This window comes from Haliaeetus leucocephalus, unplaced genomic scaffold (assembly GCF_000737465.1).
Source record: "Haliaeetus leucocephalus isolate CR32 unplaced genomic scaffold, Haliaeetus_leucocephalus-4.0 Scaffold506, whole genome shotgun sequence".
In the NCBI taxonomy this organism is placed as follows: domain Eukaryota; kingdom Metazoa; phylum Chordata; class Aves; order Accipitriformes; family Accipitridae; genus Haliaeetus; species Haliaeetus leucocephalus.
The window spans coordinates 159,090-177,882 of NW_010972942.1; the positions used below are offsets into that span (position 1 = coordinate 159,090).

At 42.1% G+C, this 18,793-nt stretch overlaps 2 protein-coding genes across 2 annotated transcripts in view; one reads left to right on the plus strand and one right to left on the minus strand.

Annotated features, from left to right (window-relative positions):
- Positions 1–2,608, plus strand: part of LOC104836991 (chromosome unknown open reading frame, human C8orf59) — a 7,093-nt gene extending 4,485 nt beyond the window's left edge. Inside the window, exons 2-3 of the mRNA XM_010575833.1 lie at positions 408–524; positions 1,890–2,608. Of these exons, the coding sequence (XP_010574135.1) occupies positions 408–524; positions 1,890–1,958 (186 nt within the window). The 3' untranslated portion in view covers positions 1,959–2,608. The remainder of the gene's footprint in view (positions 1–407; positions 525–1,889) is intronic.
- The window catches only part of E2F5 (E2F transcription factor 5, p130-binding), a 17,473-nt gene continuing 693 nt past the window's right edge, over positions 2,014–18,793 (minus strand). The window contains exons 3-11 of the mRNA XM_010575919.1: positions 18,295–18,444; positions 12,316–12,425; positions 11,503–11,664; positions 10,200–10,243; positions 7,345–7,409; positions 5,417–5,681; positions 4,525–4,725; positions 4,083–4,127; positions 2,014–2,751 (exon numbers count right to left, since the gene is read on the minus strand). Coding sequence (XP_010574221.1) covers positions 2,642–2,751; positions 4,083–4,127; positions 4,525–4,725; positions 5,417–5,681; positions 7,345–7,409; positions 10,200–10,243; positions 11,503–11,664; positions 12,316–12,425; positions 18,295–18,444 — 1,152 coding nt within the window. The 3' untranslated portion in view covers positions 2,014–2,641. The remainder of the gene's footprint in view (positions 2,752–4,082; positions 4,128–4,524; positions 4,726–5,416; positions 5,682–7,344; positions 7,410–10,199; positions 10,244–11,502; positions 11,665–12,315; positions 12,426–18,294; positions 18,445–18,793) is intronic.

Here is an 18,793-nt window from a genome sequence, read left to right on the forward strand (position 1 = left end):
CCCATCCAGCTGAGGAGGGGGAGTGATAGAGCAGCTTTGGTGGGCACCTGGTGCTCAGCCAGGGTCAACCCACTACACAAATGAAGGAAGGAACCCTTCCTGGAACTTGACTCCAGCTAAGAGGAGCTGAGGGCAGTATAGCAGGGCCTGTCTACAGCCTAGCTTTTGCTTTCTCTGTGTTCTGTTTCTGGATCACTATGGGTTCCCTTTCCAATAGAGCAAGTTTAACTGCTTTCATAATTTTCAATTTATTAGAACATCAGTAGTACATGACTAGATGATATAATTAACAGATAAACTTACTAATATGCACATAATGCTGGCTGTGTGTACAAAAATGGTGCAATTCCACATGCCATTGGAATTTCTGTTAAAAATACCAATGTGTGTTTTTTCTTTTCTCCCAGATAAACATTAAAAATGCTGAGAAAGTTAGCACAATAAATAAAGCATTTGCTGAAGTTCAGAAAGAAGTACAGCATCTATCAAAAGGCACTACAGCAGAACCTCAGAAGAGTCATAAGGTAATTTCTCTTTGTAAAAATCTGAGGAGGGAAATGAAAGGACTACACATGTTCAAAGCATTATATTCTGGCTCTAAGACTGCAGACAATTCATGCGGTTGCTTTAAAGCTATAAAACCAGCTTTATTAATTTCAGTTGTGTTGTAATGTTGAATATTCAAGTGCTATATAACTACTAAAGTAAAAAGAGAAGAGGGTGGGCAGCCAAGCTGGAGCATGCTCCAAAAACGTATTTTAAAATTATGTTGTAGCTGTTTTTTAATTTCTTTACTTAAAGTTAATTCCAGCTGCAGCCGCTTGATTTGAGACTTATGTCTCAACATGGATGGATAGACACAAAGTAAGGATGAACCTTGCCATTCCCTACCTGAAGAACCTGATAGTGCTTTGAACTAAACAGCTCTGCCTCTTTCTGTTCCAATCCCCAAGCCTTCCTATTCCCTCACCAGATCTACTAACACCTGAAACTGCAATTTCTGTACTAGACCTCTTCTGTAGCACTTAAGGTTCAAGACAGTGTTTCACTTGTCTTCCTTCATCTAGTCTCTTAAACAGGGCTACGTGCAGCCTTGCACAAGAAATAATTCACAGAACTTAATTTCTGACGAGTTCCTCTGTATAAACTCTTTATGCTGACTCTTTCTGGTCCTCTGGATGTGGTTTGGGGGAGAGAGAAAGCAGTGGGCCAGGATGAGGTACAGATGAATCCATCCTGGCTGTTGGGGGAAGTAGAGGGAGTTGGGAGAAGTGGACATGGGTTGAGTGTTATTTACTGTGCCTGGGGTGATCAAGTTTCTGTATGGCTGGGAGCAACAACATGAGTGTGAAATGCCTTAAGGAGAGGCTGAGGGAAAAATGAAACGTAGATGACAGCGCTGCCAGCACAGGATGAGGCCGAGCAAGGGTTTCAAGGCAGTTGGTGCCAGCAGCCCTGTCCCTGCTAGTTTGTTATTGCAGACAGCCAGGAATTCGGACTATACCACTGGTCCTCTGCTAGTAGGGCTATACATGACATAATGTTGAGTCCCTCAGGCTGTAATAGTATTTTCTCCAAAACTGCAAAAGTGCTGTCAAGAGCGCCTGCGAACTAAAAGCTGAGCCTATTTCCGTTTGGTCATGTATGTTACGTTACTGGCATGATGCTTTGTCTTTCTCCTGCAGAATAAAGTATCGGCTGCTTATCTGTCAAGTTTAGTGAATCCTGTAATCCCCCAAATTATTGAATGATGACTGCAAAATTAGCCTAAATTAAATATGTAAAGACAAACTAATCTTCTAGACAACAAGTATTTATTAGTGTTTTTCTTCCAAGAAGACTAAAAAGAAATTGCTTTCTACTTTAAACTGAAAGTCCTTTTTTTTCAGGTTTCCACAAATCTGGAAGAGGAACCCGCAAATGTGGATGCTGCCACAAGCCTGTTATCTCAGTTGTAATGCATAATGGACAATGAAGGGATTGCAAGAAATGAAGATCACAAATACTGATGGCTTTGTTTGTACAATTTTATTAAAAAAAATCTTGTTAATATACAAGTATTGGCACACTTTAATACAAACTACAAACAGACCTTTCCTATCATCTAGGAAAGTGGAATGTCAGAAGTCAGTGTGAGAAACTTAAAGTGCTAAAACAGAAGGCACTTCACAAAATTGGTTCACTGAAACAATTTAGCATAAGTCAAGTTGATATCCTTCACTTTTCAGCTTGGCAGTGAAAGCTTCAAAATTGATTGAAAGGTTAAAAAAAAATACAGAAAGCTTCTTGGCAGTAAAGCTTCAAAGAAAATGCTGTTAACTGTGAGCAAGAAGCCTAATCATTTTTTAAAAAATGATCAAAAGGCTATAAAGCATTTTCACTTTTCTTAGTAAAGAAAATTCCAAATAACTGGATTACACAGAGGGCACTCAGGTGAAAAAACTTGCCAGAATTTTTGATAAAAGCCCTTTTTTCTAGTTGTTGAATTTGTTTTGTGAAGTAGTTAAAGGAAGCAAAAGGAAATATACTCCCAGAGTCAGTGAACTAAGAAGTTATACATTCATTATTCAAATACTTAGGTTATGAAGAAGTCTAGAATGTTATAGTTAGAGGTAGATAAGTAGTCTGGTTGACACAATATCTAATAATTTAGTATCTGCACATCAAAGAGATCACAGACTCCTTCATTATCATCCAGGTTAAAGTTGTAGTCATCTCCGGGAGTAGGAGAGAGTCGTAAGAGAGGAAAAACTGTAAAGCAGGAATAGTTTAGTTTAAATTAAAACACTTTTGGAATATCAGCCCTATCTCATAATTCAGTATGTTTGTCATCACCACTATCAGGGTTAGTCTTAATAATTAAAATGGTCTTGATAATCTGACAAGCATGCTAGGATACATACTGTGAATACCTGTATTGCCTTCAAACTAAGGCAGTAAGTGACATGTCTACATTTTTTGCTTTGTATTTTAAGTGAAGTTGCTGAAACGGAGTGATAGCTGTGGAATATGGACTTAAATTCTCCTTCTGCAGCAAAGGAGCTCCTGAGCACCTTTTGAAACTTTCATCAGAAAGCCGTTTATATTCCTTCATCTTGTTACAGTATTGCATATATCAGCCTTCAAATATTTATCGTTTTAAGTAAGGAAGTTACCATTATCCCTATTTTACAGATGAAAAGTGGAGGCTAGCAGTTTCTCTGTGCACTGCATTTCAAGCATGGACTTGAAGCCATCTTTTGGGGAGGGAATGCAAGAAGAGAAGCCTCAGCCCTCATGCTGCACCTCAGGAACACTAACCTAGTGCAGATGAGCTGGGCATGCTGTACCTGCTCTGAAAGTGGAAACTATTTCCATTTCAGCAGCGTACTGGCACATTCACATAATCCCATCATGCCCCTCGGATCTTACAATTACGTGGTTCTTTCTGGATAAGCCCTGAGGTCTGCTTGGAGGGCAGATAGTAGTACAGGCTGCTTACAGAGCGCAGGGCAAGAGGAACAATGCCAGCTGAGTTCACCTCTTTGCCTGCACCTCAGTGAGATAGAGCAGAGAGGCAGGGAGCATACGATCTTACTAGCTGTGGTTCAGTTCTGCACTCATGGCCACCGAGGTGCAAGAGCAGAAGTGGGTGACATTTGTCTGTTCTGTTAGTGTATCACAGCTGGCCATGTATCAGTCTGCATGCAGGCATGTAAATATGTTCTGAAATATTTACTCAAAGCTCCTGCAGGAAGCCTGAGGCAGAACAGAATTAAACCAGATTTTTTTTTTTAAGGCAGCACTCTAGTCATCAGCCTGTTCTTTCTTTGTTCCTGAGTTAAGGACTGGTGAGTTACTCATGCATGTAAGTGCTTGCTGGATTAAGGCTTTCATATTTCGATTGTTAAATAAAACTGTTGCAGGGAATGGAAAGGGGAGCAAAGACAAGAATGACAAAGATAAGAGGAGGCAGTACAGGGGAAAGAAGTAGTTTCATACTGACTCTTGGCATCAGATTTAACAGACACCTACTAAGAGTGCTGTTCACACAAAAACCATGCTGCTACTTGTGATTATTAGAAAAGATGCTAAATACGTACCGTCAGAAGACATGAGTTCATCAATGATATCCCCACTGATATTTCCTGTGAAAGACAAGAGCATGTGTTTATGAAAGGCAACAATATTCACATTAAAACAGAACTGCAAAGTACAGTATGGCTCGTGCAGTGTAGGAGCTGTGGAGATAGCACGCCATGTATACGTAAAATATATTCATCTTTGTATCCCTCAGTTTTTCCTGATACATTTCTCCCACTGATCCCTTATAACCCTAGAGCCATGTACAATATGAAGCTTATTTGGTGGCAGAGAAAGGTATTTTGCTCAAAATGAGTTTGCTACTCAGAGCTGGCTCAGTGGCTTCATTAGGAGATAAACAGAGGCCTGTCATTTCCTCTGTGTAACTGATCAGTAACTTGGTCACAAAGAAGGGCTCAGGCAACTAATAAAAACATTTAAACAGTAACTACTGCTTCCTACCTGTGGGCTCTTCCATCTTTGCTATGTCAAATGAGTTTGGCTTGAGAATACAGTTAACATCCAGGGGCAGCAAACCCTGGTAGTCATTTGAGCTAGCTGTAGCTTGGGTGACATCTCCTGAAAGGCTGGGGTACAACACTGACTCTGGAAGGCTGGAGTAAGGAGCTGCTGGGGTTGTACTGTTCTGCTGCACACTGCCGTCTACAAAGACACGAAAGGCATATTAAAACGTCTGTTACAGTAAAAGGCAACACAAAACGCCTGCACCCGACTTTGTCTTTTGAGAACGTGGCCAGTGTCTGGGATGAGGTGAGAGGAGTCTCCCCCTTCCAAAGTCACAGGCACTATTTAATCAGGACCCTCAGAAATGCAGTCTGTAACAATGACAGCATTTTCTAAAATCTTTTCCTATTACCCTACTATTATTACGAAAAAAACCCCAACCTGATATTCAGGCAGCTCTCATTGTGGCTATGTGGAAGAAGGTAAGTGACCTTGTGGCACAAAACCTGGAACTGGTGCCTGTATTATCTGTCTCATTAAAAAGTACATGTTCAAATCATGTCCTCCGTTAGACGTTGGCAATTTCATTCCATACTGCATTTCTGGAGAAGCACCTCAGAATAATTAACAGGATCACATCCAAAACCTGTTTGGTATAAGATGATAAGCTACAAGGGAAGAATGTGTTTCACCAGACAGAAGAAGAGGGTTCTCTCTAACCTCTTGAGAGCTGTTGGTAAGCCCTTGGGATAGTTTCTTAACAGACAGATGCTACGCTATGCAAATTCTTGATCTTTCCTTTATCTACCACCTTTTCTAACAGTTTCTTCTTTCCCTCCAGTTCCCTACCTCCCCCACCCATCTGAGGTAAGAAAAACCCTGGACCCACCTGATGGCGTGTCCGCAACTGATGTTTGTGGTAACTCTTGTCCTTGGTTCAGATCATGTTCTGGTGGATTTTGAGGAGCTGTAGCAGGTTTAAGAGGAGTCGCTGGAGCTGCAGGCTGAGATGGGGGCTGTGCAAGGTCATCGGGCGGAGGAACTGGAAACACCATGGGCTTGGAGGAGCTTGATTCTTTATTTATAAGCAGCACATGGATAGGTCCTGAACTACTTTTAAGATTGATCTGGTATTTCTTCTGTCCATTCTGTCCCTGTGAAGGTGGTATATTTTGAAAGTTACCGTTCCTTGAGAACTTGGAACTTTACAAAACATAACAGTAACTGCATAGCCTTATTTCCCACAGAAAATAATGAAGATGTTTGAACAGAATTCTCAAACTGATGCAGAAGATAAATACAGCGCTCTTCTAGTTAGATTGCTAGGAAGAGCTAAGAATTGGCACAAACTTAAAAAATCATACTCAGGAAAAAAAAAATTTAAAACTAATATGTGTGATCTAATAAAAAAACCAAACCCAAACCAGATTACAAACCTGTAATGTATTTACCTGACCAGAACACAGTTACAGAGGACACAAATATACAATTCTTTGAAGTGCTTAACTAAATCTTGAATTCAAGTTACATGAGAATTATAGCAGGGCTACATCTTATCAATAACAACGATAAATAATGATTTCTGTACATTTATATCTCTTCCTTTTAAATGGAGCTTCAGAATGATCTTGGTTGGGACCAAGCATCCTAAAACAGTTGGATATCTCATCCAGAGTGAGTGAGCACAGGATCATGAGTCAGTAGAAACAATTTCTCAGCTGATTTGCCAGGCCTTCTTTTGGCAAGTTACTTAAGCAATACAGCTAGGACTAACTTCCCCTAGCACAGTCTCAGTGAGATCGCTGACTCTGCAGTGGCTAATTTAGCAAACAGGTTTTCAGCAAGTATGTTCTAGAAAAAATGAGGATGAGAAGAGTGGGAAAGGAGCCTCGGAGAAGGGGAACCAAAACAAAAACATCCAATTTGAACTTGGTGATGAAGACTAAGATCAGCTGTCTTTGACAAAAAGCCAAAAACCCCACCCCAGTATCACAGCTGCTAACGTTGGTCCCACAGAGAACCTTACCATTGCCTGAACTGATTTCAGCAGAGACGGATAAACATAGTACCACTGATCAGCTTCATGGTTCTAGCTTTGGATGCTCTTACGATATTAGACTGTGCTTAGCCTCACTAAAAATAGCTTGTGAAACTTCTTAGGTGAATTTCAGCCTTCTACAAGCATAGTGGCTATCATGCTTCATACAATGCTCTCTCCCAACTATGTAAACCCTATTTAAAACAGAGCACTGCAACAAAAAAAAAAAAATCAAAGAGGGACAGAGGTAAGTAATTTGGCCTCCTGCTTTAATCTTGCCCATTTAAGCCTTTTGGCTAAAGCAAGATTGCAGTCTGTTTCTCTATCCAGTCTAGTACCATGAGACTAAACATAAACTAAATCTAAATGAAACCTGCAACTAAATCTAAAGGGCTTTTTTGTAAGAGATCTGTTTTAACAATACAACAGAGAAATGTGAAACATAAAAGTCACTGCTAATAAGTTCTAAAGGGAATTCATGACAATTATGCCTAATTTGGAAAGTTGCAACATTTAAAAGCATGAGAGAAGAAGAGAGGGCAAAGAAACCCACTACTATATCTTGTTTTTAATAGAAGACAGAGTTACCATTAGTCTATCTAGGTGTACAAACCCCACTTTTTCCCCACCCAGCCTCTCTTTTCTGAACTGAAACCATCTTAATTTTTATTTCTTTCCCCTCTTGCACACAGATAAGAGATAAACCCTTCGCTCTAATGTAGCTCTTCTTTTCCACTGTCCCTCTAGAACATTTAGGTAAACAAGAAACCAGTACATACCATTTCGGGTATAGGTACTTCTAACTGTGTACCACAAGGTGCTTGAATTGCTAGAAGTGTGTCTCCTGGTTAAATAGCAATTTTTAAGAAACTGTTAAGTGTGCATATTTTTCTTAAGTCTTGCAAGGTATCCACTCAAATGAGATATGGTAATTCTCTAAGGCCACTTAAAATACTGCATAATTCTAGCATAAATAAACTTGTGGTGGGACTTGCAGAGTTCCTCTAAGATTCAAGTATATAGCATAATATAAACCACAGAATTCCAATACTTAAGACCATAGCTGCAAGAATCTTTTCTCATAGCGATACCAGATTTACTACTTCCTTTACCTGTTTGTTACTGTCCCCAGATCTCCTAGCTGTATACTTAACGTGAGGTGAAAAAATTAATTAGTTTCTTTTTCAGCTAAAACAGCTCTCCGGTCCAGCTCACTTTATGGCTTTGAAGAATGGTGGCAGTACAGAAAGATTTAACAGAAGGAAGAAAAGGTATTAATGATCGTCTTCAGTGCCAGCACTTCTAACCTTACAGTTTCTGCAGCACATACAACTAGGATGTAACAACTGACTATCAAACTCACCTGTAGCTTACTATGGACACTAAAACGTATTGTTTAAAGTCGAGAGATCACAATTACATCAGCAGCACTGGCACAACCTGCCTTACACTGCAGGTCACTCGCCTACCTGCACATCATTTCCCCTCTGTCCATAACTTGGAATAATGCTTTTCCTTCTCTCCTCCTAAGAGACACTTAGATGAAGTATTTACTATGTGACTGGCATACTAGATGCCTCCACATTTTGTAATGACTAACTCTTCAGTAACAGCTTAGTTTTGTTGAACTCCACAGTAGTTGTCTAATCTTGCATTTTTATGCAAAACCAAACCCAACCTTCCTTGTAGCAAGGAAGAGATGGTTCTGAGCCTAGCTGGAGGCTGAACAATTCTTCCCTTGGGTACCCCAGGATCAGGAGAGAATGTCAAGGGAAGTAACTTCTTTGCAGGACAACCAGGGGATCAGGCCCAGTCAGCATGCGTTTATGAAAGGCAGGTCCTGCTTGACCAACCTGATCTCCTTCTATGGCCAGGTGACCTGCCTAGTGGTGAGGGGAAGGCTGTGGATGTTGTCTATCTGGACTTCAGTAAGGCCTTTGACACTGTCTCTCTCGGCATACTCCTTGAGAAGCTGGCAGCTCATGGCTTGGATGAGTGTACTCTTCGCTGGGTGAAAAACTGGCTGGATGGACGAGCCCAGAGGGTTGTGGTGAATGGGGGGAAATCCAGTTGGCGGTGGGTCACAAGTGGTGTTCCCCAGGGATCAGTATTGGGGCCAGTTCTGTTTAATATCTTTATGAATGATCTGGACGAGGGGATTGAGTGCACCCTCAGCAAGTTTGCAGATGACACCAAGTTGGGAGGGAGGGCTGATCTGCTCGAGGGTAGGAAGGCTCTACAGAGGGATCTGGACAGGCTGGATCGATGGGCTGAGGCCAATCGTATGAGGTTCAACAAGGCCAAGTGCCAGGTCCTGCACTTGGATCACAACAACCCCATGCAGCGCTACAGGCTTGGGGAAGAGTGGCTGGAAAGCTGCCCGGCCAAAAAAGACCTGGAGGTGCTGGTTGGCAGCCAGCTGAATATGAGCCAGCAGTGTGCCCAGGTGGCCAAGAAGGCCAACGGCATCCTGTCTTGTATCAGAAATAGTGCGGCCAGCAGGAGGAGGGAGGTGATTGTCCCCCTGTACTGGGCACTGGTGAGGCCGCACCTCGAGTACTGTGTTCAGTTTTGGGCCCCTCACTACAGGAAAGACATGGAGGTGCTGGAGCATGTCCAGAGAAGGGCAACCAAGTTGGTGAGGGGCCTGGAGCACAAGTCTTATGAGGAGCGGCTGAGGGAACTGGGGTTGTTTAGCCTAGAGAAGAGGAGGCTGAGGGGAGACCTTATCGCTCTCTACAACTACCTGAAGGGGGGTTGTAGCCAGGTGGGTATTGGTCTCTTCTATCAAGTAACAAGTGATAGGATGAGAGGAAATGGCCTCAAGGTTTGCCAGGGGAGGTTTAGATTGGATATTAGGAAAAAATTCTTTACCGAAAGGGTTGTCAGACATTGGAACAGGCTGCCCAGGGAACTGGTGGGGTCATGATCCCTGGAGGTATTCAAAAAGCACGTACACAAGGCACTTCAGAACACGGTTTAGTGGGCACGGTTGATGGTTGGACTCGATGATCTTGAAGGTCTTTTCCAACCTAAATGATTCTATGATACTATCTGCAATTTTTGGCAATTTCTTCAAACCTCCTGTACAAAAGGAATCTTTTTGATTTAGCAGCAATGCCACATCTTTGAACTTTAGCTGGCTCCATTTATATACAGCATCATCAGGAGCTCCCTGTGGCCACAGCTGCCACCAGAAAATGTTATGAAATTTCGACCTGCCTCATCTTTCTGGTGGGTTGGACCAACATGTCCTGTCCCTGGTGCCATTAACAGCCTAAGGCAAGCTGCTGCAAAGTATGAATACAGAAAAAGACATCAAAACCCAGTACTCCAAAAGCAGCTAAGCTTCCGTTTTACACAATCTGTGACTACAACTAGAAAATGCCAGAACTTGCTAGTGATGAACATTATGAGAGGCATCTACTTAGTACTGATCACTATTGCTTAGTACTGATCACTACTGAATACTTCTAAATTCAAAATACTTCTAAATTCAAAATACTTCTAAATTCAAAATACTTCTAAATTCAAAATACTTGCAGGGAAAAAGCAGGATAATTAGCAAGTTAGTTTTCAAGTGGAAGATCAGGAAATCCCTCACTGGAAGAAATACAGCCTAGCAGCAACTTACCATTGAAGCAGTTGCAGATATCTTCATGGGTGACATATGAAAACGTAATTTATGTCAAGGAACATTTTTCTTAAAGCAACATGAAACTGGTATTTGTTGCCCTTTAAAAGAAGTTCATCCAAACTGAGCCTAAACTATAAACTTATTGCTGTTACTCAGAGGTGTAATCAAGGCATGATTTTTGGCTTTCAGAATGGCTAGTTAACAATAGCAGAGTTCTGTTTTTTAAAGGAGAAAAAAAATCTGTATCTGTGAAGAAAATACAAAAAGAAAAAGGTTGTGTAGCTTGAATGAGCAGAGAGTCTTCTAAAAAAGGACAACATGTAAAATCTTGTTTTGAAGAATACCATTTACCTCACTAACTTGACACTGTAGGACTCAAGTAAGTATCAGGACTTCCCAGAATCACTCAAAAAAATTGCCAGAGGGGACTTGAGAGTTCATGTGCCATCCCATTCCCCTGCCTCAAGGTAGGATCAACTGTTAAGACATTCCAGACAGACATTTGACTCCCCTCCCCGGAAAACCTCCAGTGATGGATATTCCACCATCTCCCCGGGGGAGTCAATTCCAGTGCTAGCTCTCCCAAAGGACAATTTCTCCTAACATCTAACTTCAATCTCCTTTGCTACAAAATCCATTTTACAAGAACAGTTTCTGTAGAGCAACTCAAGTAATTTTTAAGTACTTATCACTGGTGCTATAGATAAGAAGGGAACTTTCCTGCTCCCAATCCCAGGTGTCTATTTGCTCAATATCTTGCAAGACAGCTAAACACATGGTTACAAGCAGTGTAGCTGGAACCCTCTGCTCATGGGGTATTTACACACAGGATTTTTTTCCAGTTTCAAACCCAACAAGCTTCAGGACTTTGTCAACTCAATTTATCTTTGGGCGATAGATTAATCTTTTCAAGAAAAGGAAGCAACACAAAAAAAGACTGATGTAAAGCACTGGTAAGAAAGTATATGTTCAAGTGTTGGAAAGCAATACAATTAATTTAAAATAAGACACCAGGATTATACTATGGACTTTAAAATTACTGCCATATATATATGTGTGTGTATATATATACACATGTGCTAAATTATTTTCAGGTTACCAATCATACAGTCACAGAAGTTAAAAAGTCATGTAAATAAGACTTGTATTTTCTTTCTTTTTGAACCAAAACCAGAAAAAATATTTGCCTTTCCACGCTTCTGGATAAAATGGACTACATTATGCTTTATCTGTTACCTACACTTTTAACTGTTGCTTTAATTCTAATTCCAAGATGCACACAATTAATTTAAAAGGATATTGGTGGTTTGTAGAATCATCCATGACATTCTTGATACTTTGCTGAAGCCACAGTTTCTGCTGATCCAATTCTTTTTCTTTAAGCTCTAGATCTTCAATTTCAGCTTCCAGATACCTCAGCCTGTCTATGACTTCTTTCGTATTGCAGCCAGCACCTACTCCTCTTAAAAAGGCATAAGGGTTCATGAAACCACAAGTGAAAATCTAAAGCAAACACGCAAAGATAATTTCAACTTGAAAATCTACTAATATTCAATATGAAGGAAATGAGCGTTTACCCTCCCAAGAATGTTTTAACAGAAAAATGAAAATTCTTAACTTCAGATCAAATTTAGAATTCCCCTCTACTAAAATTTATTTTATTTTGGAATGTAGGTTTTTTCTGCATTGGAGGTGGTTTGCAGGCCCTTCCTCCTTCCCCTCTAACTCAGCTTGAGCTTCCACCTTCAGTGACCCAACAGAAAATAGGCATGGACAACAGGAGTGTAGCTGGGTGAAGACACTGTGTCCCAATACCCCTCCAGATTCATCTAGAGTAAATTTTCAACTACAAGTGCTAGTTATAAAGTAGCACTACAAGTTTTCTGCAAGTTTCTCTCCTGTATGCTTTAAACTTAATTTTATGTATCAAAGATGCAAGTTAAAGGGAAGACAAGTAAAGCTCATTTGCAACTTTACCGTAATTCTAAAATGTCGTATTGCTCATCGATGAGCGTAATGTTAATTTTATGGTGTCATATCTAGTCAGAAGTGGAAAGAGGCAATTTTTATTGCTCTTGAGCATGTGAAAATTTGCAGAATTGACATAGCTTACTTCCACTGAATGCTGTTTTTTGACTTCTTCTCAATGAGATCAATCCCCTCCAAAACATTGGTGATATCATAGATCCTTCTCTTCTGCCTCACAGCAAGGGTATCAGCAGCCTGTCAAGAGAAGAACAACAAGTATCAGCAACTTGCATGCTGAGGGCAAAAGACAGTTAAGCCATTCCCTTGGAAAAATGCGAGCTAATGTCATTCTGAAGGGAGAAGGTTCAGCAATTCAAGAGCCAGATGCTCAATCATGAATTCAAAAGTTCAGCACCTGCATGTAGTGCTACATAGCATGCTGAGAGGAGTTGCCTCTCTGAAGGCCAGCAGCCCTACCCTCATCAGAGAAGAGAGTTCACATGTGTTGCAAAGACCGTGTTTGGTATTTGGAGCATGTGCTATTCAACTGCACAGAGGAGCCTGCAATGCTCTTTTTGGAAAGTAAGAGAAAGAAGGGAAGGCAGACAGCAACGGCCTGCAGTGGAGCAAGCCTCTGAAGCTAATGATTTATTAAGTTTATCATTCCTTCCGCTGACACTGGAGGTACTGCAGTCTTTGTTTGGATTAAACTGTGCCAGGATACGAAATGACAGGGCTGTAATTTCACAAAGTGGCTGAAGGAGAGCTGCAATACTTCAAGCCAGCATCATCCTCTAACGCTTCATGGCATGAATCCACCTCACAGCGTACCTGGGCTCGCTCAATCTGCCACACGGAGTACCAAGAGCTGTTTCACAGCCACCAGAACCCTGGTACAGCTCACAAGGAGGTTCGCTGCTGTCACGCTATCACTTTTACATTACAACTGGCTATGCTGTGTGTCTGTGTGCTGCCACAGCTCGGCACTCAAAGCAAAGCAGAGCGTCAGGCAGAGGAAACAGTCTGCTTCATGTCGTAATTCTCTCCATGGTGACTTCTACGTACCTGATGCAAAGACTTAAGACAAAATAAGCAAAGTTGAGCTAGTCGTGCCTTCCATACTCTCACCTCTTTGATGCTGTAAAGTGGCTCAAGTTCAAAGAATATTAACCAAAAGGAGAGAAAGCAAAGAGGAGTCCGATTCTGTAACTACTCAGGACACTCAAGATACAACAATTAGAAGGGATTATATGTATTAAATCGATTAAAAAAAAAAAAGGAATAAAAATAAAGAGAAGGATAGCTGGCAAAGACTTCTGCATCCCAAATTTGAACTCATGCATAAAGCCAACAGATTTCCACTATAGGCACATAATGATTTATTTCAGTTTGTCCAATCTGTTAAATTGATGCTTTTAGTAAAGTTGCCTGTATGAAGAGTACAACCTGAGACAACCACAAAGAGGAAGGAAAACCAAATCCATTTTACAGCAAAGTCCATGTAACTCCTTTTACAGTATTTTCTGAACCTTAAAAAACCTCACTAATCTTCCAAAGAAATGACATTTTCCTACTAGAAAGTTAATTACTAGAACTCAGTAGTACAATTTTTTTTCTGCTAGTGAAGTAAAATTAAAAGGAAAAAATGAAAGAATGGAGATTAAAAATAATACTCTTAATAGCCATGAAGTATAAACACTGCTCTTTCTCCTTGACAGTGATGTACCTACTAAACACTGTCTCTACTGATACCGTTATCAACATTTATCTTTTGTATGGTCTTCTGTAGCAGTCTGTTAAAATCTTTTCCTATCTAACAAGGCAAAATACATACAAATACATATACAGTGCACACTTCAGTTCTTTCCAAGGAAACAGGCACTTCAATCACTTCTATCAGCAGGTATCCGCCTGCTATCTTAACCTGCTATTTTTGCTGCCTGCATACACGCTGTTTCCAACTGCAAGAGAAGCCTTCAAAACCTAGGAAGTGACAAAATTGATGCCGTCTGTGCAATGTTTAATCAACACCCAATCAATGTACATTTCACAGTCTTCAGAGGCACAATTCCTACAAGCTCCCCACATTATTCAGTGCAAGGAATGGACAGCACACACTTAGTCGGCTGCTATTCAACATTCTGCTTTTTTTCCATTGCTCTACGTATGGACCTAGGACTTATTCTACCACTCATGGTTTGAACGATGAAGAAACTGCTCTGGACACAGATTTCATTACCTCATGAGATTTTCAAAAAGGCCTGTCTGTACAACATATATTGTATTTCATACGCCCAAAGCACAGCTCCCATTAACACCAGCAGTGGAGATTCACCACTGCTGCAAACCAGGCTCCAGCACCCCAGGTCAGAGACTGTGAAAAGGAATGACACAGTTACGTATGTATTTGGCTTGACTGGCCCTGTATATAGTTCAATCACAGCTACAAAGTCCAACTACTTACAACAAGAATTCCAACAAAGAAGTCAAACGGGCCAGTCTGGGAAGTTTAATCCAGACAGTCACTAGCTTTCTGGTGCTGGTCTTATAACCTAATTATCTTCTCAAAATTTTATGGGGTGTGTCCTAGTTTCAGCTGGGATAGAGTTAACTGTCTTCCTAGTAGCTGGTATGGTCCTGTTTTGAGTTCAGTATGTGAAGAATGTTGATAACACTGATGTTTTCAGTTGTTGCTAAGTAATGTTTAGACTAAGTCAAGGTTTTTTCAGCTTCTCACGCCCAGCCAGCGAGAAAGCTGGAGGGGCACAAGAAGTTGGCACAGGACACAGCCGGGGCACCTGACCCAAACTGGCCAACGGGGTATTCCATACCATGGGACGTCCCATCCAGTATAAGAACTGGGCAGTGGGGGTGGGGAATCGCCGCTCAGGGACTAGCTGGGTGTCGGTCGGCAGGTGGTGAGCAATTGCCCTGCGCATCATTTGTACATTCCAATCCTTTTGTTATTGCTGTTGTCATTTTATTAGTGTTATCATTATTAGTTTCTTCTTTTCTGTTCTATTAAACCGTTCTTATCTCAAACCACGGGTTTTGCTTCTTTTTCCCGATTTTCTCCCCCATCCCACTGGATGGGCGGGGAGCGAGTGACTGGCTGCGTGGTGCTTAGTTGCTGGCTGGGGTTAAACCATGACAGGGTGTTCCACAGATATTTTAAAAAACAATTGAAAAGTTGCTGCTCAACACTCTAGCAGTTACTGATATGACACCTTCTTGTCGGCACATGGCTCAGAAATTAAGCTCAGGCATTCAGTTCCTCCACACAAACCATGCACTAAAGAGCCTCCTGAGATAAATCTCCTGTTGTAAAAAACACTTTTAAAACTCATAATTTCTCAGCCTATGTCAAATGGTTGAAGCAGATCCAGCAGCACAAGAAAGGGACATCTACCACAATGGCCCTGCTAACATGGTTGGACGTAGCGTCCACACTCCCTCCCCTGAACCATTTGCAGTTCCTTCATAAAATCTTTTTAATGTAAAGCTGCTGCGCCCTAGTCATTCCTCCTAGTATCTCTTTATACTTTGATTAAGTACATATCCAAGACAAGCACTGCATGAGTGTCTCACAAACAAGTTCAGAACTAGAAGAAAAACATCTAAGTGCAGGGTTTCGGTTCTGCGTGCATGCAGATCGTGCAACTTCTGGAATACAGAAAGCATGCTGTTCAGCACAGTTTCAGCTGCACGCATGCTCACACACACAAAACCCTGCCCAGAAATAAAGCAACCAACCAGAAAAAGGGTAATCGAGAGTTTGGGTGCATTCTCACACAACTTCTTCTTTGCTCTCTGGGAGCTGACAAAAGGTAGTGGGAATCATCAGCTGCACACTCACTGCATTAGCACTGAAGAGCAGAGGAATTCGCTAGAGCACCGTGGCACAGTCATAACCGAGAGGCTTAACAAAGCAGAACGGCCAGCAACACCTGCTTGCTCTCCATGTGTCAAAGGAAAGAGGTCCTGCATCCTCCGGACTGTGCCCGTAGCAGATGACAACATCTTCTTCCCAAGAGGACTGTCAACGGTTCGGTGGGGGTTTTAAACTGAACGGCGTGCTTGGCAACCTGTACGTAAAAGTACTGAGCATCACTGCACGAAAAAAGGTTAAAGGAATGTAAAATTTAATAGATAACGCTTTTTCTCCTTCTGTGGAATAGGGCAAGTGTAAGCCAGTTGTTATTTGCTCCTGATCAATAAATTTCTAAAGGTAGTAGCAAACAAGTAGGTTTTAGAGTACCTGATGTTTTGCGCTGATTATCAGAAACACTGCTCAACTTTGAGTACAGCAGGGATGGCATTCTGCTAGAAACCAAGCCTATTTAAGAAATCAAGGCAGAAGCAATTGTATGCTACTGAAGAGAAAGAATCATGCTGTTTTGGGAGTAATTTCAGATGGGTTATCCCTTATCCACTCATCTTGCTCTTTTTCTCTCTTCCCTGAAATTCATGGGTTGCTGCATATAGGAACTTTCTTTTCTTTCCCTTCCATCTCAACCCTTAACATCTTAAGCTTATTTCCATAACTAGATTTGTTTATACAGGGTTATTCAGGGACAATTATGCATTTATTTGAGAAAAGCTGTTTAATTTTAAAGTAAGCACTGCAGATTTAAAATTCCAAGTAAAGAAACCCCTCACTTCTACTCCTGCAATTTGTCAGGTATTAGCAGAGAAGTGTCCAGCACCAAAACATTTCCAAAAAAATTTCAGCATACAGAACTCCCAGGGCTCCCTGCACCTAGAGTGAGGAACCGTGCCCACACATAAGACGATGCATCACTTCTGCTTCACGATGGGTTAGCACAGGCATCCTGAAGTATCCTCTTAACTATAATTATAGATGTATCCAAAGGTCACCAGGAAATGAGCTACAGAACAGCTTTTCATTCTCAATTGCTAAACCACAAAGCTACAAGTACGCTTAATGTTTCCAAATTGTATTTTCTTCACAGTATGCTCCTGGTTTTGCTACAGAAATACTGATCAGCAGCATGACATCAGATGGTCAATATCTGTCAGTAGAGAGACATCTGAAGATGTTCACTACATTAATCATTTCTTGGAACGCTCTGTTCCATTTCAAGACCATCCTGTTCTTCAGTTCCCTGAGCTTATCGACACAATGCGCATGCTGGTTTTCATTTTTCCTGAGATACGTGGCTTATTTATGAGAAATACTGGTTACAGAATGTACATTCTGACTCACTGTTTATGAAAGTACCAACGATTTATTCACTTCAGTTAGTATTTACTTCCAACAAACAGTATCCTGTAATTCAGAAACCAGTCTCCAATAAAGGTCTTGAGCAGAAACGTCTATGACTTGTTGCAAAGCCCGTTTACTTTGCCCTGCCTATCAACCCTTCCACTCCCTCTGGGTGGTTCCCTTCTTACAAAAGGGAATGAGAAACATCATCCCATCCCTCTACACAGCTCAACTTTATTGTGCAAATCTGTCCTCTCGGGGTCTTTAAGCTAAGCTTTTTGGCCTGTTGTCTTACAAACCGAGTATGTTTTGCTTCTCAAACTGACCTGGAAGATGTTGCAGCACATGACAGATAATAAAGTAAGCTGCACAACAATCCCCAAGATGTGGACAGCTTAGTTCCATTTTACTGAAGAAAGAGGCAGTCAAATACAAAGAAGTTCATGAAAGTGTACAGACCACAACACAGCTAAAGGAGTATGAAACCAATCCAGTATCCTTCCTAGTTCACCCTGAAGTTTCACTAGCCACTGTAACACCACCGAAGTGCTTGTTCTCTGAGCAGAGATGCACAAATCAGAGAGCATCGCTCACCTCCCGTAGCCCACTAAGAATAATCGACAAGGTCAACTTTCCAGAAAGGACTTCAAGTAACCAAAGCACCAAGACAGCCTCTTACTGCACTTTGCTTAACTCCTCAGCAGTTCGCTGAGGACCTTAACCAGCCGGGAAAAAAATTCACCTTTGCCTCGACGCACCGCGCACGCCGACAGCCCGGTGGGCCCGAGCAGAGCCCCAGCCCCTTGGCCGGCACGGCAGCACGCTCCAGGGAACCGGCGAGTGGGACGCTGCGCCAAGGGTCCCTCCCGAGACGGAGCGACCTCCCAGCACCCGGACCTGGCGCACGGCGGGCTCGTCCCAGGGCCTCGCCGGGGAAGTCCTGCCTCCGGCCGCTGCGCTCCGACGCCTTCGCACCTCAGGGGCGGCAGGCTGCTGAAGTGGGAAGCGGGTGACGATGATTTGCCACCCACCCCGCCAGTTAAGTGTCTTTTATATACGCAAAAAAAGTACTAAAAAGGCAGCGGTCTGTTCTTCCCTTACTAAAAGGATGTCGAGGGGGACGGGTGAGAAACAAGCTTAAATCACGGCCCGTACACTCAGTCAGCGTGCAGAGCAACGCGGCAGAGTAAAAAAATAAACAAACACCCCCCCGCCCCCGCCGGTGAACTGCGTTTTACGAGGCACGGAAACCATTCCACCCTCTTTAAAAGGGGCCGGAGCGCGTACTTCAGCCGGCCGCGGCGGCTGTCAGCCATCACCGGGCAGCCGCGGCACCCCCCGCCGCCCGGGGAAGGAGGGAGGGAGCAGGCGGGCGGCCCGGGCCGGCCCCCGCGCT